Genomic DNA, 23,386 nt, shown 5'->3' on the forward strand with positions numbered 1-23,386 from the left:
TATGGGTTTATTCCTGTCCTGTCTCTTCTGTTTCACAGTCCATGTAGCTTTTCTATTCTCGTCAATACTTTTTTAATTGCTGTACCTTTTGTAGTAAACACAAGGAAGGGCCTGTCCTCCAGAAGTGTTTCTCAAAGATTGCTTTGGCTACCTCAGGATTACTGGAAATGCCATAAGAATTTTAGGAAGGGTTCTTTCATCTCTGCAAAGAACACTATTGAATTTAATAGGGATTGCATTAAATCTGAGCAGTGCTGGTATCTGAACAATATTAAGTCTTCCAATCTATGAACACTGGAAGTCTTTGCATTTATTTTGGTCTTTTAAAATTTTCTTTTAACAATGTTTTATAGCTGCCAGTATATAAGTATTGTACCTTCTTAGTTTAAATTGATTCCTAGGTATTTTAGTCTTTTGGTGATTTTGTAGGTTAGAATTATTTTCTTTTTGGATTCATTGCTAGTATATAAATATGTCACTGATCTTGTTTGTTTTTTTGTATCCTGAAACTTTGTTGAATTAACTTATTATTTCTAATAGGTTTTATTGTTTTGTTTTATTTTGGTTTTGGTGACATCCTTAAGGTCTTCTACCTATAATCTGCAGATCTATAAACTGCAAACAGAAATAGTTTTACTCTTCATTTCCAATTTGGAAACTTTCATTTCTTTTGCTTGACTATAGGATTTCTAGTACTGTGGTGGATAGAAATGGTTAAAAAAAAAAGGCGCTCTTGTCCTTTTGGCTTTAGGGGAAAATGTTCAGGCTTTCACCCATGAATATGATATTACCTTTGAGTTTTACATATGCAGCTTCTGTCATGCTGAGAAACTCACTTTTCTTTCTAGTTTGAGTATTTTTATCATAAAAAGTGCTAGATTTTGTCAAATGAGTTTTTAAGCATATTTGAGATGATCATGTAGTGTTTCTCTTTCATTTTATTATTATATAGTTTATTGATTGTTTTTTTTTTTTTTTTTTTTTTTTTTGGTACTGGTGATGAAACTCAGGACCTTGTGCTTGTGAGCCAGGCAGCGGAACCACTGAGCTAAATCTCCGGCCCTATTGATTGATTTTTATAGGGTTAACCACTATTAAGTCCCTCTCGGTCATGGGTATAATCCTTTAATATGCTGCTACACTTGGTTTGTGAAGGATTTTTGCCTCTATTTTTATAAGGGATTTTGATCTTTAGATATCTTTTCCCTTGTCATGTTTTTGCCTGACATTGGTATAAGGTAATGCTGACCTTGTAGAATGATTTAAGAGATGTTCTTTCTGCACTTTTTTGAGAAAAATTTCAGAAGGATTGGTTTTAACTGTTCTTCAAACATTTGGTAGAATTCACCAGTGAACCTCTCTATTCCTTAGCTTTTCTACTACTTCTTATGTCATTTTTGTTAGTTCATACGTTTCTAGGAATTTGTCCATTTCATATAATTTGTTGACATAGAGTCGCTCATAGTGTTCTCATAAATCATGAGTAGTTATATTCTCTCTTGCATTTCTGATTTTAGTCATTTGAGCCTTCTCTGTTTTCCTAGTCAAGGTTTTCTTGTTTTTGTTAATTTTTTCAAAGAACCAACTTTTGGTTTGATTGATTCTATTATTTTTTCTATTTTTCTATTTCATTAATCTCTCCTCTAATGTTTATTTCCTACCATCTGCTATTTTTTTGGTTTAGTTTTCTCATTTTGCCTAGTGTTTTAAAGTAGAAAACTAGGTTATTAACTTTAGATCTTCCTTTTCAGTGTAAGCATTTGCTGCTGTAAATTTCTTGCTAAGAAATGATTGCTTTTGCTATATCTCCGAAGTTTTAGCATATTGTGTTCTAATTTTCATTCATCTCAAAGTATTTTCCAATTTCTTTTCTGATGTTTTTATTTGACCCATTGGTTATTTAGGAGGGTGTCGTTTGATTTCCAAATATTTGTAAATTTTCCAATTTTCTTTCTCTTCCTGATTTCTGGTTTTATTCCACTGTGATTGGAAAAGGTACTTTGTATGTTTCAATCTTGTCAGACTTATTGAAACTTATTTTGTGACTTTTCATATGGTCTGTCCTGGAGAATGTTCCTTCCATGTGCACTTGAGAAGAACGTCTGCTCTGATGTCTCATACTTCCTGTAATTCTCAGGATGGAATCAATCTCCACTGCGGTTTGTAAATCCCTACATGAACTGACCCTGCCTAGATCCTCTGGCATCATCTCCTTCACCTCTTCTCCTGGCTCTTGCTTGGAACTATTTTTGACTGGCTTATTAATTACCTTATGCTTTAATGTAATCGCAATGACAAATCTTTTGATAGAAGTAGAACAATTAGAAGGTATCTTTGTGGAAAGTTTTTAAATATATAGAAAAAAGGTTGTACATGAATGTCCATGGTAACATTCTTCACAATAACCAAAATGTGGGGGGAAATCAAATATCTATCATCTGAAAATGGATAAACAAAATGTAACATATCTTTATAATAGAATAGTATTCAGAAGAAATGAAGTTCTGATGCATTCTACGCAATGGATGAACGTTGAAAACACTGTGCTAAGTGGTAGAAGCCAGACGAAAAAAGCCACATAGTATTATATGATTCCACTTATATGAAATCTGCAGAATAGGCAAATCCACAGAGACAAATTAATGCTTTCCGGGGGAAAGAAGATGGAGCAGCGGACAGGCTGCATAGAACTTTGTGGTCTTTTCTGGGGCCTGGTGAAAATGTTCTGGGATCAAGTTTGATGGTTGTACAATACTGTGAATCCACTCAATGTCTCTAATGGTAAATCTTATGCATATTTTATCACAATAAGAAAATTAGTCAAGTTTTTAAAAAGAGATATATAGATATAGATGGAAGAAAACCCAGAAAAATCTCATTTTGAAATAATATTTCTATCAGTTATTGAGAAAGAAAACATTAAGATCCAAGTCTGAAATGAAGAAAACCTAAGTGCTGAAGACTTACTCTTTTACATTTATCCAGTGTTAGAGTGCTTGGTATAAACTGAATACAAAATCCAACTGTTTTGTTATTGGCAGACTCTTTTGTGGTGCATCTGGAATTCATATGTTGAATGTTACCATAGATATTTTCATTTAACCAGTTTAGATTAACAAGATAAAGCCTACACCAGAACTATGTCCTTGCCTCAGTTAAGATGGCAAAGAGCTCTTTGTTAATAATTCTTTTTATTAAAGCGTATGGCTAGAAATAGATATGTCATCGGGCTTTGATTTTGTTAAATTCTTATTCAATTTGGGCTTTTGTTGGTGGTTGTGGAAGAGTACAAAAAGCAATGGCTTATTGAATTATAGTTTAAAGTCAAAGATAAAATATTTTACCGAGAAATATTTTTAAATGTCTAAATTATATGCTTATATTCCAGAACTGTTAATTGAATTGCATGTGCCAAAACGTAGTCATCAACAAATAAAAAATGCCTGCATTTCTGATTAGGTTGGAGTTTCCAAAGTGACATGTTACGCAGCAGGGAACCAGATGTATTGTTTTCCTGTGCTAAATGCTCTGGTGAAAAAGCAGGCATTAGTTAAACCTCAGAAGTGGAAACCCCAAAAGAAAGTTTAGTCTATGATTTGTTCTTTCCTACTATATTTATTGAACGCTCATGTAATTATACCATATAGACTTTAAAAATAACATTTTAGAAATAAAGTTTAAAAGTCATATGTTGTATTTCACTGTAATAAAATTCAGTAGCCTCTTTAATCTTAGAGATAAAACCAGTTAAATTTGTGAAGCCACTGTTGTGTTTTAAATCAGGTCGAACCATGTTGTGTATGCTAGCAGATTAACGAGAATTTACTTGCCTATACAAATTTGAGCCAATAATACAAACGGTTGTAAAGAATATAGTATAATTTAAAAAGAAAAAAGAGTATAAGTGTTAGAGTCAGACTCTAAAACCTGGGCTCAAATCTAGACCTAATCACCTAATCATCATTTGACATAAGAAAATATCTATAAATGTAAGCGGCTGACCTCCCAAATGTCCTCCCTTTTTTAGCTTCTTTGGGCCCTCGTGGTAAGTTAGCCATCATTTTATAAGTGTTGCTCATTAAGATTACCTTTGGCAGCTAATGACTGAAGTAAGATCACTTTGTGATGAATCTATGGAGCTCTAATTAAACTTGCCTAGAGAAGCCTAAGTTTTTGTTTGATAGTCATTCTAAGGAGGCAGTCCCTAATCTTCATGGCTCATGAACTGATCGATCCAAGCAGCCGTTGCTCTTTGTCCATAGTCAGCTAATATGACATGAGCTATGCATGAAAACAGAACTGTCCTTTGCTCCAGGCTGTTCCCAGATACACTATCAATAGCTTCATTGCCGGGGTGGGGCCACACAGCATTGGCATAGTCTTTTCTGATCACTTGGACCAGTTCCTATTAAGTAAACTTTTTGGACCATATAGGGTGCTTCAGTTTCTTTCATAAACATTCACTCATTCTATTATTTATTTATTGGCAACCATATATGTGCCAGGATCCTGTAGAGGCATTATAAACACAGTAGTGAACAAAAGCAACAAAAGTTCCTGCCCTGTGGCACCTCAGTTTTGCTAGGACATAAAGTGGGTTAGAGTAAAGGACGAGCTACTGTAATTAAGAGACCCCAGAATACTGTGGCCTAAGTAAAACAGAAGTCTTTCTCTGTTGCGACAGTGGAGCAGTCTCAGCATGGCGAGCAGCTCTCCTGGATGTACTCAGGGGCTGGTGTCCTGCCTTGTTGCCTCACCTCTCAGATCTCCATGGGCTGCTGCACCCAGAATCCAACTTACAGCAAAAAGGAAGTCCGGGCAAGCCACGTGCCCCCATGTCGTACCCTTCTCCCCACAGACTGGAAAGCATGGCTCTTGCTGGGCCAGCCAAACCACAGCCAGCTGGGTGAGCTTGCAGTAGGAGAATGGGTTCTGTGCCTCCCACCTGGGGTGAGAATGACAACACAAACCAATAAGTAGTATATAGAAATGTCAGGTGGCAGCGTGTGCCATGGAGGAGAGGGAAGCAGAGAAAAGGGGAGGAAGTGCGAGAGGTTGTAACTTTAGTTTAGTAGAGAAGCCTCATCCAGAAGGTGACATCTGAGAAAGGGCCTAGCACAGCTGAGGGGGTGATCCCTGCCGCAGTCCTGCAGGAAGAGGGTTGGAGATTAGTGGCAATGAGAGGTAGCTACAATTCAGCAGAGGAGCAGCAGTTTTGTGAGGGGAGGTGGCCATGGTGGTGATGAACAGCTCGTTTTTTGGACCTGTCAAATTTAGGACATGGCTCACTCAAGTGGAGGTGGCCAGTAGGCTGTCAGATGGATGATTCCCGACTCAGGAAAGCAGTGCACATTGGAAGCAGGAATCACAGAGAAGGAAAAATACGGCATCCTGCTCAATCTTAGTCATTAGCATGAGGCCATGCTCCTTTCTGTCGGGAGATACCACCGGCTGGGAGAGAACAGTCAGTCACGACGTTTCCAGAGCTGACAGCGGGTCAACCAAGTGGCCGCTGGTTCCCAGTGAACTCACCCTGAGGGGAAAGCTTGGCCTTCACCCCATCAGGGACCTTTGTGTCTTTGAGCCACTGTTTCATCTTCTTTGGGAGAAAAACTGAGACTCAGAGAAGTGAAAGTCTGGTTCACAGCCAGGGTAGAAAGTGGCAAAAGCCAGACTTTGGGGAATATTTTTTTCCTTTCTTAGCCTGGCCTGTCTGAATGGAGCCCTTTGTAAGAATATTCTCTGTGAAGAAGGATCTTTTGTTTGGCAAGTTTTTAAACATCAGGTCCTAGGAAGTTGGAGAGGTTAAACACGTGGTGCAATCAATGGAAAACAGAATATAGAGCTTGGAAAGCTTGGCAAGGGTGGGAGGTGGCCATGCCCTTCCAGAAACCATCTTTGCACATCCTTTTCCATTTCTCTTTCTGACTGATCCCTTCCAGACTCACGCCCCCTCCTGTCTGCCCAAGAATACTCTCTCTTCTGGCACCAGTGACACCCAGGCATTGCTCAGTGTGTCCAGCTGCCACAGCCAGTCAAGGTTCCCTGTGAGTCTGAGGCACTGAGCCCTCCTGTGGGCTCATGAGGGACCAGCTGCCCTGCCTACCTGAACAGTTTGCCCCGGCACAGTCCTAGGATGGCTCTGTGGCCTGGCTGTTTCTCTCTATAGAGGCAATCATGGTCTTTATGTAAACAGACATGAGCTACCTTTTGCTCATAAGTACTTGGCATAGTGTTTTACTCTCTCAGAAGCTACACACATCCATGGAGCAATACAATCTACTGGATCAGGTTAGAGGCCTGATTCCAGCTCTGAAGTGATCTCACTCTGCTGTGTAACCTTGAGCAGGTGATTCCAGCTCATGTCTACTTATGAGTCAAATGGAGATCATCAGTGAACAGTTACAACCTTATCTAGTTAGGAGGATGAAATCACTGAAGTGTGTTACCAAAGTACAGGCGTGTGAAAGTGCACACAGCCATGGACGTGAGTATTCCTCTCCTGTCGCCACCCTGGCATGCAGATGGGTTCCTGATTAGCAGCACCTCGGATGTTCCTCTTGTCTTTACCCAGTGAGACAACTCTCTGTAACATATATGTTTCCCATGTTGCTTTAGCTACATTCAGGAGCTCCTTTAGGAGTGAGATCCAGGTTTGTACCTTGCTTATACTCCACAGAGGGTCAGCTTGGATTTTGGAAAAACACCTGTTAAATTTTGCTGGTGACTTCTGTTGTCTCTCCTGGTTCCTTCAGCTTATCTAATGCCTTGTAGGGTGTCATTTTCATCTCAAACACTCAGTGCATGATTGCTCAGCAATGTGGAACTCCTATGGACATGTATAGTATAAAATCATTCCCATGTATATATGTCATATGATGTCTATAAAATTTAAGCTAAGAAAACAGTGTCACTTGGAAGGGCAGTGCTAAGGGTACGGTGGAATCTGATAACTTGACTAAGCGATGCCTTTGTATTCAGGAAAAGTGAGAAGTTTCCAAAGAATGTGAATGTCCTTATCTCTGCTTCTTCAGAATGCTAGGGAGTTGTGTGCAAGATTTATTGTGAAAATTCCATATGCTTTGTAAGCTATACGTAGGGAATTTAGGCAGTGCATAGGGATGGAATGAGTCTTCAATGTCAATACATTGCCATAACCCCAGGTCAGCGAGATAATACTTTCTAGTTTGTAGTAGAAAAGCCCTTTCCTGAAGAGCTCTCAGGAGTATCTCGCTTAGCCAAAATGCAACAGCACGGAAGCCACTTCACCTGTCTAATACAAACCTCCCCTCTTACCCTTTTTTTCATTGCTCAAATCAGATAGAATTATAAGAAAATGGGCTTTTTAAACCAGGAACTTATATGAATGAGTTTTTAGAGCTATCCTAAAACTCGTATGCTCTCAGCCTTGTCCACACAGCCTCCATATTTTCATCTGTATCATTACATACGGCAGTTAAAGCTACAAAACTGGAAAGGGTGAACCAGCCCATTTCCAGTGAAAAAAATGGTTTGCTCTTACACATAAACAATGTGGCTTTCAAGACCATCAGCCTCATAGGAGGACTCTTGGAGAGTACTGGAATTAACCAAGGGGATTTTCTTATCTAGAGGTCAAGAACTGAGATATAAAACCCATGTGTTTTTCTTGTTCTTCTTTAGATGCCACTGCCTGGAACAATCAATAGAGAAAGGAGATATTGGTGTGTTTTGGGGTTTTTTTAACTGAGATTATGGCAACTTGATTTTATTGAAACTACAGTATTAGTGGCCTATGTTGGAAAGATGTGTGCTATTAAGACTTTTCTATTTTGAGAAAATAAATACTGAGTTGTAAACTACCAAATTAAAAATGAAATCCCCACTTTGAGGACATTTTAACCCATTTGTAAGTTAGAAGCAATGCCTTTTGTGTTAAGACGAGTTGACTAATATATTCTGGAAGGATTTTGAAGAGTGAAGACTTAAAGAACTTTCAAAGGGTACTGCTTTACCTGAAATCTCTATTCTTGCAAGGATTTTTCTGAATAGCCAATGCTGACCAGTGGATGACCTTAACAGTTAGAGTGTAAGAACTTTGCGATCTGCTCACATCATGCCTTGTGCCTCATTTTGACGGCAGCTGTTGCTGTGCAGGATTGAGTTATCTGACCAGCAGTTTAAGCTAAGGGACCTGTCCTCACTCTGAAGTGCACAACTATGATGGGATGATGGCTTTCCACAACTTCATCTTTTTGCCTGAAGACACAGCGCTTCCATTTCTGAGTCACTTTCCCTTCAATGTGACTTGGTATTTTAACTTGCACGGGACGTAAGTTTCTACTCAGTTATTTATTTGTCAGTGTTTGTACAACTGGCCCTGTGTCCACACATCCTTTTGTGACTCTGTCCACTGATAAAAGCCGTTTGAAATTTAGATTTAATCTCTATCAGGTCAGGGGTGTGATTTATTTAACTTGCTGTATGATGAGCATTTAGTATGTTTTATTTGATTATTATAGTATTTCTATACTGTTATAAGTGATTAAGAATATTTTATGATCCAGGTTGGTGGCACATACCTATAATCCCAGCACTCCAGGAGGCTGAGGCAGGGGGATCACAGGTTCAAGATCAGTCTGGTGGGTTTCCTAGGGATAGAGCTTGTGCAAAGGCCCTGGGTTCAATTTTCCAGCCCCACAAAAATGAATATTAAACATGGTTACAAATAAATGTCCTTTAAAATGTATGATTGAATTATGACACCCATTCATCCAAGCCTAAGGCATGCAGCTCATGTGAGGAAACTTTTATCTGTGTGGCCCAGAATTGTTGAGACTGAAAATACCAGGACTCATACCCCAAAATGATAGTTCCAGCTGTCCTGCTTTCATAATTCAATAATGTCAACCCTCATGTTTCTCTGCAGTTCTAACTCGTGCCATCCAGTGGAGACCAGCCTTGTTGATTGGGGGATGTGTGGCTGGGATGAGGAAAGGCACTGGATGACAAGCTGCATGCCCTTAGGTGCCATGCTGCACAGGTGTGGCTCGGGTGGTGGCCATCAGCCACACATGCCTACCGAGCCCTTGCAGTGAGACGGGCTGCCTCGTAAAATCACCAGATTTTGAGATTTTTGTAGAAAATAAAGAATTCAAAAGATGTCAGTAACAATTTTTGTTGAATACATGTTGAAATGCTAAGAGATATTGGTCAAGTAAAATATAAAATTAATTTTGCCTTTTAAAAATGTTTCTGGACAATTTACTGTTACAGGTGAGTATATTTGTTACATCTTCCTAAAAAGAGCCCAATTCCAAGGAAATAAGAAATATTAAATGCCTACTGAGGGAGCCCAGAAAATGGCCCCCAAAATGCAGCACCCTGGCATGCTGATTATTTTAACTTTCAGGCACCTAGGAGTCATCCTGTGTTAGGATAGGACAGCTCTTCTCTGAAGTTCCCTTATCCACTTACAGACCCATCCACCTTGGGAGCACAATGAACTTAGATCCCCTGCCCGAGATTTTATTAAGCAGAAAAGATTAAACTCCTGTTGCAGAAATGGAGACTGAGAAACGTCCCTATGCCTGGATAGTCTTTGTCAAGAGAATTGTTCTGCTTTTTGATCCCATTCAGTTCCTGGCCTACCCCTAATAATCATTTACCACAGTGCCCCCCCACACAGTGTCCGATATCCCCATCTCCCTCTTCCCGATGGAGAAAGGCACATAAGCGTCTGAACCAGTAGGGTTATTGGGCACTTGCCCCCATGTGCAAAAATAAATGTGCCTGGGGAAAGAGGAACCCTGCTCCACTGCTGGTGGGAGTGTAGACTGGTGCAACCACTGTGGAAATCAGTGTGGAGATACCTCAAAGAACTAGGACTGGAAGTCCCATTTGACCCCTGCTGGGGATCTGCCCCGAAGAATTAAAAGAATCATACCGCAGTGATATATGTGCACCCATGTTCACAGCAGCACAATTTGTAATAGCTAAAACTTGGAAACAACCCAAATACCCATCAACTGGAGACTGGATAAAGAAAATGTGGTTTTTTAATAAAATGGATTATTACTCAGCCATCAAAAATGAGAAATTAGAGACATTTATTGCTAAATGGATGCACAGTGAGGTGATACTCTTAAGTGAAATAAATAGGACACACATGTGTAAATACCAAATAGTTTCTCCACTGTGAGAAACTGAAAGTGTAAATAAGGACTAAAAGGTGCAATAGATAATGTGAAATAGGAAGAAAAGGGTCAAAGGGGAAGGGGAAGTGGGAGGGGTAGGGGAAAAGAAAGAAGGGAATGGAATTAATATGAGAAAATGGAAAAATGGAAACAAAGTCTCCGTAAATAGGGAGGGATGGAGGGGTTGAAGGGAGGGCAGGGGGAGGGGGAAAAATAAGAACCAAGAGAGACTATGTAAAGGTGCAAATTTCCAATGATGAATGTCATTATATTGTGTACCTAAAATGTACCAATAAAAGGATATAGAAAATGAATAAATGAATGAATGTGCCTGTTTCCTCCTCTTAGTCTATTGTCATGTGAGTCTTCAGAGGATGGGGGGATAATTTCCTTCACCCCAAAACTACTTTGCGCCCAACACTGCCAAGGTGTGGGGACACAAAGGTCAAGATCACAGAGCCCTGCTTTCTCATCTAGAGGACTAAAGGCAGATTTCTGCAGCAAAATGACTTGAGCGCTGTGTATCTGTGTCACTGTGGAAGTTTAGGGGAGATACTGCCAACATATTTTGGGGTGCAGGACAGAGATGTGATGTTAAAAAAATCTTCTAAGAGGAAGGCATGTTTGGGCATGTTCTAATCTCCCACCTTGGTTTTATCTCCATCCCATGAAGGCTGTTGCTAGAGGCCTGTGGATGCTGGTGTTCGCACTGCATATCCCGGGTCATTCGGCCCATGCTGATCCCATTCCTGTGGTTTCTAGGTACCAGCAAGGTCAACCTTGTGAAGATCGCATCCACAGCCTCCAGCCCTCGGGACACAGCCCTGGCTGCAGTCATCTGCAGTGCTCTGGCTACCGTGCTGCTGGCCCTCCTCATCCTCTGCGTCATCTACTGTAAGAGACAGTTCATGGAGAAAAAACCCAGCTGTGAGTTTCCAGTTCCACTTAGTTTCTCCTGGTTTGGGTGAAGTGCACTTATTATTATCATCATTCAAGTGTTTGATGGGAGACTTGGACAGGTATCAGCAGCTGTGCAAGAGTAGAGGCCACGGAAACACCTCACTAGAGAAGGCAGGCTGCATGGGGACATGGACGAGGCTGTAACCTCCCCTTGCCACAAGGCAAAAATAAAAATCATTCTAAGCTCTGGTAATAAAATACCCTGCATTCAGGGCTTTCTTAACCATTATTTCCCATTTGGGCCTCCAACAAGGAGAATTTCAGCCAGTGCCCAACTTACCGAGGTTCAGCTGAACAATCTTTCACTTCATGCTTATTTGAATAAAACTTCATACAGCCACTCTGGTTCTCATTTGCAGCACAGTTTTCCAAAAATTACGTGAGATTTCCAACAGGGTGTTATAAAATAGGCTTTGTGTTGGGCAATTTTGCCCAGCTGCCGCCTCATAGGAAGTTGTGAGCACGTTGAAGGGAAGCAGGGCTGTTCCCTGGGTTAGGCAGATTAAAAGCGATACCTGTGACCTACTACACGTTTAGTGGGACGCAATTCTCCTGTAACTCAAGGAACATCTATAACCAAAACTTATAATGATGGCTGACTTTTTGTTTAAAAAAGGAAAAGCTAGACTAGGCCCAGGCTGCCTTATGGTGTCAATGTGGGCGCCTTAGACAGGAAATCGGGTGCCCTGACAGGACTCTTACCTCTCCTCCAGGGTCTCTGAGATCACAGGACATCCAGTACAATGGCTCTGAGCTGTCGTGCTTTGACAGACCCCACCTCAGCGAATATGCTCACAGGGCATGTTGCCAGTGCTACCAGGACTTGGCCCAGGCCTACGGTAAGTAGCCACCCTTCCCAGAAGAGCAGTTTCAAACTGGCATTAAGGAGAAAGTTCCCGAAGAAGAGCACTGGGCCTCACACTCTGCTGGCTCCACAGGGCCCGTCCATCTGATCCCGTCCTTGTGCTGTGAGGGGACCTGTGGCACTGACCGGACGGTGCTGGGCTGTGGGGTGCATTCTGTGGCCACCCTTCAGGAGAGGTAACTGGGCACTTCTACTCACAATTTCATCTCCTCCCTTCTGCATCTCCTTGTACTCAGATACCAATTTTCATGTGAAACTACGGGGACACCTCTTTTTAAGTATCATTCATGATATTCTATATGTTGGATGGGGGCAGTTCTGGGAGCAAGAATTAGATGGGTCTCTCAAGGACATGGACATCCAGTGCGACATTCTTTATACTTTTCTTTCCACTGATTTTGTCTTACATCCATGACACCTCTGTCATCTGTAAATAGTGTTTAACATACATGTACTGGTGACATACTATTCTCACATTTTAGAACAACAATGAAAAAAGCTCAGCTAAGGCCTAAGAAACTGGAGGTGTCCATGGGTCAGACATTGGATGAAGAATATTAATGAGAAATAAGTATAGAAGTCAGTCTTACAGCAAATGTAGTAATTGGACTCACCATATTGAGGCAAGTTTATAACTGCAGGAACCACTAGAATTCTGACTTCACAAATTGCTATTTCCTGTAGAAGACTTAAAATTGTAGCTGAAGTGCTGCTTGGGAGTAGGGTTATTTCTCACTGTAGAATAAAACACTCTTTGAACGTGTGCTCAGAAACGCAGCTCCAGTCGGGGAGACGATGCCGATGTTCTTTGCATCCCTGTCACGCTCCGTCTGTGGCAAGTTTTCCGACGCCTGTCCTCTGATGCAAAATCCCACGGGTGGTGATGACATCTCTTTTTGTGACTCTTATCCTGAACTCACTGGAGAAGAGGTTCATTCTCTCGATCCAGAAAACGAAAGCTCAACATCTTTGGATTCAAACAGTAGTCAGGATTTGGTCTGTGGAGCTGTTTCAGTTCAAGCTCTCTCTGCAGACTTCACAGACACTGCTGACTTACTTAGACACAGCAGCACAGTGACAGAGCCTACACTGGTTCAGGATGCACTGCCTACTAGAAGCCAGCTGGATCCAGAGGGCAGTGAGCCTGTGGGCCTAGCCATATCCCTCCAGGTAAGGCCAAGCCTCACTTCAGCACAAGCAATGCACTGACTTCTGGTACTCAGGGGACTGGAGCTCTGATCCCACTGTGAATTTAGGGAATGTGGCTGGGGTGAAGCTCCGTGGTAGAGTGCTTGACTAGCATGCAAAGCCCGGGCTTCTGTCCCCACCACCACAAAGCAGGGTGAGGGGCGGGGGGGTGGGGGGGAGGCTTTTTCACTTGCACTCGTTAGAAAAATATGTTGTAATATAAATTTTAAGATTTTTTTAAACTAACAGAGCTAATCTAAAAGGCCCTAAAAGTTGGCTGCATTCTTCCGTTCTTCTCTGTAAGTGTGACTACTTGGTGTAGTCCCCTTCCCTGATTGAGAGACATGAGTTAGATATAGGAGCATCTTAAAAATAATCCTGATCTTTTTTTGTGTGTAATATTCTTATGCCCAAAACTTCATCCACTGTCAAGTTAATCAGAATTTAGGTCTCCTAAAGCCTCTCCTTTCCCTCTTTCCTCTTGTACTGTTCTTTTCTGGAATGATCTGCTTTGACTGATTGATCAATTTGGTTGGAAATTGGTAGTTGTGATCTGGGACCAAATCCATCCCAAGATCCTCCCAGAAAGGAGAGTTGAAAATTGGGTGGAGTAGGGTAAGATCGGGAAGGTGGGGGGTGCAGAGAGAGGGGGGCTTCCTGTCAAAGCTGGAGACAGGCAGGACCCGGTATTGCCTCTGTTTTCTCTCCAGTGAGGATGTGGCCTTTGCTGAATTCAGTGTAAGTGCTTGGGAGCAGTTCCGTAAATCAAAGTGTATATGCTGTTAGTGTAAGTTCTGCAGTGAGGTCAGCCTTGAGAAGAAAAGGGCAGAGTCGCATGTGTAGGATCAGCACCCAGGGCCCGCAAGACCTTGCCCTGCACAGACAGCATGGCTGTGACTGCTCGGGCCTTCCTGCCCTGTGTCCGGACCCCAGATGATGAGCAAGCTCTGAAAACACCCTGTGCATGCTCAGACTGTGGCCTCACCCAATTACAGTGGACCCCTGAGTTACGACCAGCCGGACATACAAACAACGTGGGTTACGACCAGAATTTTAGTTTTAATTTATGACCAAAGTTACGACCTGAATGCCAGCCACTTGTGCTTCCAGATGATCTCATACAGATTTAATCCTTAATGAGCTCTGGAAGGAGCATTACCACGTCCTTTCCTGTGTGGGGTTAACTGAGAAACCCTGGGCCAGTGTTTCTCCAAGGACACTGAGAGCTGCCTGGAGGAAAGTGTGGCCTAAAATTATACAGGAGAGAGACTTTGAAGGCTGTGTAGAGGAGTCTGAGCCTTCAATTGACCGACTTGAATTACAACCAGTCCTCACGAACGAATTGAGTTCATAAGTCAAGGGTCCACTGTAGTATATCACAAACAGGCCAAAGTCACACTTTGGGGTGATGCAGAGGTCGACTTTTTATAGTCAGTACCTGGGTTACATGTTGATCCAAATCTGCCATCCTTTCTTTAACTACAAAGAAATTTTCTATAGGATTCATAGAAAACTCTACAGAAAAAAAAAACCTTTGTTGGCTTTGGAGGAAAAGAAAAACTGGTTTTGGTCTCAAAATGGGGGAAATACAAAGAGGTAAATGAAGGGAAGTAAAACTAATTGGGCAGGGTAAAAAACTTAAACTACATACATCTGAGTTCTGCTTGTGGCTAAGAAAGATTGTTTACTGATTTTATCCTTTTGAGGCATTCTAATTTTGTATAATAATGTATAATTTTCATGATCACAAGTAAGAAAAAACTTAGGAATTTTCCCAGCTAGGTGTAAGTCTCAAGAACGGACTGTGCCTCACAAAACTTAGGGGCCAGGAAGGCCCGGCACCCACAAGCAGGTGACGGTTCCTGTGTACCAGCCAAGAGCGTGCTGGAAAGAGGGCACAGGAGTCCACCCCTTCAGCAGCCAAGGAACCGAATGCCTTTCCAGCTCCCCGAAGTGAGTCAGCTTCATCCGGACCTGCTGCATCCTCGGTACATCCATTGTCAGGGAAAGTCTGAGTAACAAAGGTGATTGTGTTACCAGATGACGAGCGACAGCTTTTCAGAATTTTGTCAGGAAAGAGAATTACTGTTCACCTCAGATTTGCAGCTTGTCCCTAAGTGTGTGATATAAATTGCTGAGATGAAGGGGTGAAATATCCGAACAGCAAAACATATCAGCACTAGCTCTTTGTCCACCTTTATCTGTTTGTATTATTATAGGGATTTAGTACCTAAGATTGGCATTATATGACATATTAATTCCTCTTCAAAGACAACCTATAATAATTGTCATGATCTATGTAAAGATATTTTCAACACAAATCATTATGAAAAAAAGTTGTAATTACATTTAAAATGCATCTAATGAGAAAATGTTGAATTCAGTTTGCACAATATAATTTATTGACAGTTTAATTAACTTTTCAAGATGTGTTATCATATAATTATTAGGTGATTCAAGTAAATTTAAGGTTCAAATTCTGAATCTGGAAAGGGAATTGTTAAACTGTAAACCATTTCAATTTTTCCCTTACAGTGAAAAACACTAAGTACTTTTTTGAGTCGTGTGTGTGTGTGTGTGTGTGTGTGTGTGTGTATGTGTGTGTTCCTGGGGTTGGAACCCAGGACCTCATGAGTGCTCTACCACTGAGCTACATCCCCAACCCTGAGCCCATTTTCAGAGATAATCTTTCCCAGATTCTGAAAAGCACTCTCTCTTCATTGGATCTACTGAACCTGTAAAATGTAATAAATGAACCTTAATCTTCAAAGGAAAGTAGGAGGCAGTAACAGCTCCAAACCTCTGGGAGCTTGGGCCTTTTCTTTATTTCAAGGGTCAGCCAAGTGCTTAACTTAACTAGTTTTTGGTATTTCAGACTACTAAACTCTAAAAAGCAATTTATATTTCCCCCTAACAGACTCATTTTCAAGGTAGAGAGCACATTTACTTCTTATAAAGAATTAGACCTCAGCAACAAGGGCTTCTCATTAATTCTATCCATTCCTTGAATCCAGGTTTAACTGTGACAAGGGCTCATTCAGAATTCAGGATGTTGTATTTCTGTTTGGGAATTATAAGGGACAGCTATACCCAAAATGGCACTTGTCTTTACTTGGTGTAAGGCCATGATTTTGAATGCGTGATGTGTTTGTTTCCAAAAACTACTTTTACACCAAACTTTCCTGTGGTTGGCTCAAGACCACCCAGAATCCGATTGTGATAGTTACAGTCCAGGATGAAGCAAATAGCTGTGAGACCCTTCTTTAGTCTGCATAACTGAATATAATCAAATTTTACCTCTACATATCTTACCAGTAGGGGCAGAGCTGAGGTCTCTGCGGCACTATTTGTGGTGATATTTGGGAGAATGAAGGCAGCCTGTTCAGAGAAAAAGTGTTTCTTGACATTATTTTTCTAACCATTATTTTAAATATTAACATAAAGAAATAGAAAGAATTTTAACAAAGATAGAGAACTGGGTTCTAGTTTTCCAATCTGTTAAAACCTCTATTTTTTTCATGTTGGCAAAGTGAGGTTAATTTGCCTTTCATTATAGGGGTTAATGTGGTTATTATTACATCAGTTGATCAACATATTTGATAAAAACCACCTCCTATCATTCTGAAAGGACTTCAGAAGCTTTTATTCCTAGAGAAGACCTTTAGACCTAGAAAGATTTTTTTCCATAAATATATCTATGCCATTGGTGCCAGTTAGCAGTGAATAAATTAGTGGATGGTTAATGCATGAAATTAAGCTTTTACTCTGTATTAATCACCTTTCTTTGCTGGTACAAAATACCTGGCATACACAACTTAAAAGAAGAAAGGTTTACTTGGCTCACAGTTTTAGAGGTTTCAGTCCATGTTTGGCTGGCTCCAAACAGAAACATCATGTTGGAAAGGCCTGGTCTTCTCATGGCAGCCAGAAAGCAAGGTCAAGGGAAGAACCAGAAAAAAGATACACCCTTCACAGTCATGCCTTCTGTGACGTATTTCCTCCAGCAAGGCCCCGCCTCCTGCCAGCCCATTCAGCTGATGAATTCATCCCTGGATTAACCATTTGATAAGGTTAGCACTGCCATGTCTTTGGGCCCCACCTGTGAATATTGCTGCACTGGGGACACTGCCTATTTAAACCATAGCACACTCCCTTCCAGTGGTGTTCAGTTGGTTCTAGCTTGTCCCTTCCTGAAGTAAGGTCAGTACCTTTTGTAATAAGGGCAGGTCAAACAGTTCTACTTTCCTAAGGATATTTGCACTATGAAGATTCTGAATATTCCAGGAAGATCATTATAAGAGAAATTTCATCCCCAAACTATTTCCAAATGCCCTTCAGTAATTTGGTAGAAATTTTAAATGTAAAGACTAAATTGGCAGATGAAGATACTATTTATTATCATCTTTGTTCTTTGAAAGAAAGGCATACAGAATCCTATAGTCATTACCTACAAATGCCTTAAAGGAGCCCAGTAGAGAAGAAACAAGCTTTAAATGAGATTGAAAATCAGCAGAAGAATTGTTCATTAATTCCTTGTGATTGCTATAGTTTACATTATCATCTTTTAAGTAACATTGGCAAATATTGATCAATTATGATTTATTAGAGAAACTTTCATTTTATTCTCAGAGTACATGGGGATGCCATTAAATGAGCTCTTTGCCCATTGTTATTAAATTTGTGGATAGTACTAATAATACTTATGCATAATAATTTTTTCAAGTTATAATGTAGCAGCTTTAACTTGTAAAGTACTGTTTTTGAAGCTTTCCTTCTGTTGCCGTTTTAGGAAGCCTAAAGGCCATCATCTTCCAGCAATAGAAATGTGTGTGGATCATAAAGGGCACCCCCCGTTACACTTATGGATTGAGCAGTCTGGACCCTGCAAAGGCTTCTGGGGGAAAAATAAATCTGAACCAAACTGACGGCAGTTTAAGCCTTTAGCCTTCAGCCTTTCAACCAGTTGTTTCTGAGCCAGACCAGCTGTAAGCTGAAACCTCACTGAAAAGCAAGAAAAGTCCCCAGGCAGACTGGTAATCCTGGGCATCTTCCCTGAATAAAAAGCTTCTTGGATACAAGGGTGACTTCAAAGACTGATGAGTTGAGTTTGCAGTTGTGGACGTATAACAAGACACAGCAGGACATCTGTGCCTATTTTCATGGTATGATTTTACAAGACTGGTGACCAGGAGTATAAATTGTCACTGACATTTTCTTTCCAAAACTAATCGTATACAGCTTGTTATCCTGCTAAAAGTCCATGTCAGATTCAGGATGTTTTTTGTATAGGGTGGGCTCAAAAATGAGTATTACTCTTGGGGAAGATCATGTTTTCATCATCTGAGGCTAATTGGCTTAGGTGGTTAGAACTGGTTAGAACCACCTGCCTCAATCTTAGGTTTATTAGATGAAATCAAGAGTCCTAACCAGGAATTAGCTGTTTTGGAGGAGAACAGCGCTTTTCCAGAACCTACACTTCTGACCTTGGACTCTAGCTCATGGATGCCCACTAGTGCTGGTAGGAAAAGGGCCCTGGGTTACGCAGTGTGGTCTGGAAAGGGCAGCCCTTCACCCTGATTTCAAAACCACTAACAGGGCCAGGGATTTAGCTCAGTGGCATCGAGCCTGCCTGGCAAGTGCAAGGTCCTGAGTTCGATCCCCGGTACCAAAAAAAAAAAAAAACACCACACACGTATTCTAGAATGTGGATGCACAGGTTAGTGTAGACGTGTTAAAATGAGTTGACACAAAAGCATTTGTTACATCTGCCCCTGGGTCTGAGTGTAGAAGGTCCAGGATTTCTTTTATAGAAAAGAGGCATTTATACACATAGTGACCTTGTTTGCATTGTATCTTATACTACAGGCTTTAGAAATTTCAGCATATCAGGTTCCTCTACTACTGAAGTAGTCTTTGGCAAGAATACACTTGATATTAGAACCAGAAGGAAAAGCGCAATTTGTAGATGCTATTTAGGAGAACTAGCAAAATACATTTTGACCAGGACATTACTGTGTTCCCTCAGATCTTGGAGAATTTTTCAACACATAATCTCCTATTGTGGTCAGATGATGTTGGATATAAGTGTCTGAGGCTTCTGTTAAAGTATTCCATCTCTGCATGTTGCACCAGTTTGTCCTCAGGCGAAAAAAAAAAAATGAACTCAGTCCAGTCATGAAGCAGGGGATGCCTCATTTGCTCTTCATCTTTATGCCCTAGAGAAGACTTAATTGAGCAGGACAGTTATTTTCCTGTTACAACCTACGTGATTAGATTTTGCCTTTGTCTTTTAACTGCTTGCTTTTAGCTCTGCCACATGTACACTTACAAAAATAAACAGACCTGCACATGTACATGTCCGTGTGTTAAAGGGCCGCTAAGGTATCTGTTTGCAAATTTCCCTGCCCAAATCGGTAGGTATCTTTTAACGAACATTTAAACTGAAAATTAAAATTAATCTGTTTTTCTTACATCATTTTTATCTTCTCACTTACAACCTCAACATTTTCTCTCTTTGTAAGAGATTAGTAAAACTTGGTGAGCCTTCTTTCTTCCCTGTGGCCATTTCTGTCCACATAATTTTAGGTGCTAATGTGGGTATAGTGGTTTGCCTGTGTCTGATTACGTCTCGATGATTTCAATTCCTTTACCAGAAGTAGGAAATGAGAAGCCCAGAATCTTTGATACCATCCTACTGCCCAGTCATAATTGACTGACGTTTTCTTTTTTTTTTCTCTTCGTTTTCTTTTTTGCATGAGGCAGTGGTTCTTAAACTTCGGTAGTCACCAACTCTTATGAGAACTCTCTTTAGGAAACTCTTATAAAATATTTAGGATTTGACTACAAGGCATTTATGAAAATGCAAGTCAAGTTTCCTTGAGTGGCTTCCCTACAGTTTACATGTGTGTGTCACTGTTTGCAATCTGATCATCTCTATTATGACAAGAGGGGTGATCAAAGTCGGTAGGGTGGTATTTCCTTGTGTAATCTGAATATATTTTCCATATGCACAGCCCTGATTCACTTCAAACACAGATACTTCCTAAGAAAGCCAGACTGATGGGATTGAGACTTTGGCCCCAAATCATGAAACATCACTTTTAATCAGTAGAGAAGGGCTTAGGGTTGAAAAGTGATTTCATTTGAATACTGCATTTGAAAACTCTTGTGCTTTTTTTTTTTTTAATCAAATGGAGAGACACCTTACCACTACCTACTCTAGAAACATATAATAGTATTGTATTTTACATTCTTTATGAACACTTGAGAAAATAATCCAATTTGCATTTCCCATTATTGGAACCCTCTGCCCTGCACCATAAGCTTTGCTGCTACTGCGCTCATGTGGAGACACCCACTTGGAGAGATCTACAGTCCAGGCATCTTTGCTGGTTCACACGGTGCAGAAGCTACAAGGATTTCAAGAATAACCACAGCAACTCATGGTTTTTAAATTTTATGTATATGGAGCATATTTCTAAAATATGGACTTTTCTACTTTAGATAAAGTGTGAATGTTGCTGTCACTTAGATGAAGCCCTGCCATCTGTGCTGGCAAAGAAAAAGAAAGGAAAATGAAAGGAACAAAGACATTGCTTTGAGGTAGTTTGTATCAATTTAGAATTCATTATAACTTTTTGCATACTGGAATTTGTAAATTGTCATTTTCCTACACAAGTAGTTTGTTACACTTTCTTATTTGTGAATAAAATTGATACTAGTTATTCTTACATGTTGTAAGAAAATGATTTTGTGGATGCAGGTATTCTTTTTCTTGCCAGAGGCCATGTGAGGGTCACACAAAGCCCAGTTCTTATATAAAATCATTACTAATCTGATTATGTTGCTTAGATATGTCAAAATACAGGAAGATGCCCTGAGTTACCTTGAGAAACATTGGTATCAAAGAAAAACAAGTTAATACACACAAAAATAAACAACCCATTGGTATCAAGATTTCATTATGACCTCAGGATCTCAGTGGGTTTTTTCTTCATTTTATGACACAAAGAGAGAAAGAACTAAAAAAATCCAATAAGTTTTGTGTCCCTTCTTCTCAGAGGTCAGTTGAGTGCCCACCTGCTGAAGAGTAAACAGAGGGAGGGGAAGGGAGGGGAGAGAAGAGAGGAAGAAGGGGAGAAAGGAAGGTGGGAGGAAGACAGGAAAGGACATACACACAGCATTTCCTTCCTTGTGCTACCTTCCTTCTTTTTCAACCTCTTCCTTCTTTTCCCTCAGTAAAATTTTTAAGGCCATTACTAGATTTCCAAAGAGGCATTTAAACTCCCTGGAAGGAAAAAGAATTATTTTTTAAATTTTAAAGTACAGTAACACCACGCCGTCTCTGCCGTTCATGGCACTGGATTCTGTCTCGAAAGTATGCTGGTTGCTTCCCCTTCCACACATCCACCCAGCCCCACCGCCCCCCTCAGTTCCTGTGCACTTTCCTGGGACCTCCAGAGACTGCTTGAGCTGTGGATAAACCGTAACTCCAGCAGCTCTCTGAGAAAACTAACTCAAAGCTCATGAGCTTCTCACAGGAGGTCTGAAGCATTCTGTGGTACTGTCAACAGCATTTTTCATCATTCCTACCATTACTGAGATCTCTGCAGCTGGCTACCTGGTACTATGAATTTGTCTCCTTTTAACTTGAGAAGGTATTGCCTAATTTTTTAAAAACCGATTTGGCACCAATGAGGTATGTAAGTAGAGCTTAAATTTATCACATCAATCATCTTGAAACTAAATAGTGGTCTGAGAATTTCCAAAACCTTCTACCCTATCTAACAAATTTCAAAGAGACCTGGTAGGTGATTGTATGGATATAATTATGTTGAATTAAATCAACAGCTCACAGTAATATTAGTTATGTCATAGTTGAGTCAGAGGAAGGTCACAGCCTTCTACTCCACAGACGAGCAGGCCAAGCCCAGGTCATTTCCTAAACCACCAGTGGTATTTCAATCAGTGTGATTTAGGGCTGCTTTCAAACTAACCTTGCCAGAAGACTTGAATTTTTAAATTCTTTCCAGTAAAGCCACTTTCTCTAGAACCACGGTGTTCTTCTGAAGTAGGTTTCAATTATTCCTCAATAAGGACAGGATCATTTCTTTTCATCTGTCTTTGTCTTCCTTTCTTCTTTCTCCTTGATTTCTAATGGCATTAGCTACTCCTACGTGAGACCTAAAGAGCTGTATCTCTCAGTTTTATTTAGGGTGGCATTTACCTGTGCCAGGGATTTCCCTCCATTTGGGTTGGTTATTTATAGTCAACAGAAGATCTGTGAACACTGCCCTGCCTACTTTCCTTTAAGGGCAGGTTAGGAGAGACAGGCTGCCCCCCCCCCCCCCCGCCCAGCCAGGCATCACAGCCCCACCTAGCACATCAGACACAGCTGCTTCCCTGGAAGTTCTGAATCCGAGCATAATTCCTCTCCAAAGGCTCACTCAGATAAGAGACCATTTCCTAGGCCATCCTTAATTTGGTCATTCAGCAGGTTTATATCATGGTGCAGTGCATTTGCCATTCCAAATGCAATGCCAGAGGTGAAGCAGAGACTAAGAAGTGGGAGAATCACATGCCTTTTAACTGTTTATTAAGTAGGTCTGAATTGTAAGTATGCAAGTGCGAATTCTTGGGTGGCAGGGGTGAGGCATTCTGGGGCAGTTGGAAAGAGCCCAGAGCAGAGAGGAAATGCTATCTGCCCAGGCCTTGAAGGCAGCTGAGACCTCCAAAGAGCTGGAACTGCGCAGCAATGCCCAGATTGAGGGAGGAGCAGTGAAGTGTGTGTGGCCAGAGCAGGAGGTCCAGGGGAGGCAGCTAAAGCCTGACAAGGGTCCTCAGCCTGGTCAGGGCTTTGCCCAGCACCTCCAGAGGATGGATCCAACTTTAACCCACAGCTACTGCAACAGGTCCTAAGGACCCAACGTGTCTTTACAAGGGCTGTGTTCCTTAATTTGTCAACATTGCAAACTCAGCCTTTCTAGTCTCCCAGGATGGGGAGTGCTTGATCCACCACACAGGAGATTCATGCTCAGTGTCTATGATTCTACAAGGAAGGATATTTTGGGTGCTGAGGACCCCTGGTAGTAACTACAGAATCACTTTTTTTCCTGGTGTCAAAGCACTAAGTTTCTATAGGGTTTTTAGGGTTTTTAAGTCTGGCCCTGAAGACAGCCATTCGAGCGGGCAGCAGATG

General features: G+C 41.0%; 1 protein-coding gene across 7 annotated transcripts in view; it reads left to right on the forward strand.

Moving 5' to 3' along the window:
* Tnfrsf19 (TNF receptor superfamily member 19) overlaps positions 1 to 20,918 on the forward strand; it is an 89,538-nt gene extending 68,620 nt beyond the window's left edge. For 5 of the 7 annotated variants that reach the window (XM_021236356.2, XM_021236358.2, XM_021236357.2 and 2 more), the window contains exons 6-10: positions 10,938 to 11,102; positions 11,849 to 11,974; positions 12,074 to 12,176; positions 12,771 to 13,170; positions 17,978 to 20,918. In XM_021236356.2, the coding sequence (XP_021092015.1) occupies positions 10,938 to 11,102; positions 11,849 to 11,974; positions 12,074 to 12,176; positions 12,771 to 13,170; positions 17,978 to 17,986 (803 nt within the window). In that variant the 3' untranslated portion in view covers positions 17,987 to 20,918. The remainder of the gene's footprint in view (positions 1 to 10,937; positions 11,103 to 11,848; positions 11,975 to 12,073; positions 12,177 to 12,770; positions 13,171 to 17,977) is intronic. The other 2 variants (XM_087199445.1, XM_087199446.1) reach the window with 2 other exon arrangements.
* Positions 20,919 to 23,386: the final 2,468 nt, after the last annotated feature.

This window comes from Heterocephalus glaber, unplaced genomic scaffold (genome assembly GCF_053883595.1).
Source record: "Heterocephalus glaber isolate CG9 unplaced genomic scaffold, H.glaber_assembly_v1.0 deba00001719, whole genome shotgun sequence".
In the NCBI taxonomy this organism is placed as follows: Eukaryota; Metazoa; Chordata; class Mammalia; order Rodentia; family Bathyergidae; genus Heterocephalus; species Heterocephalus glaber.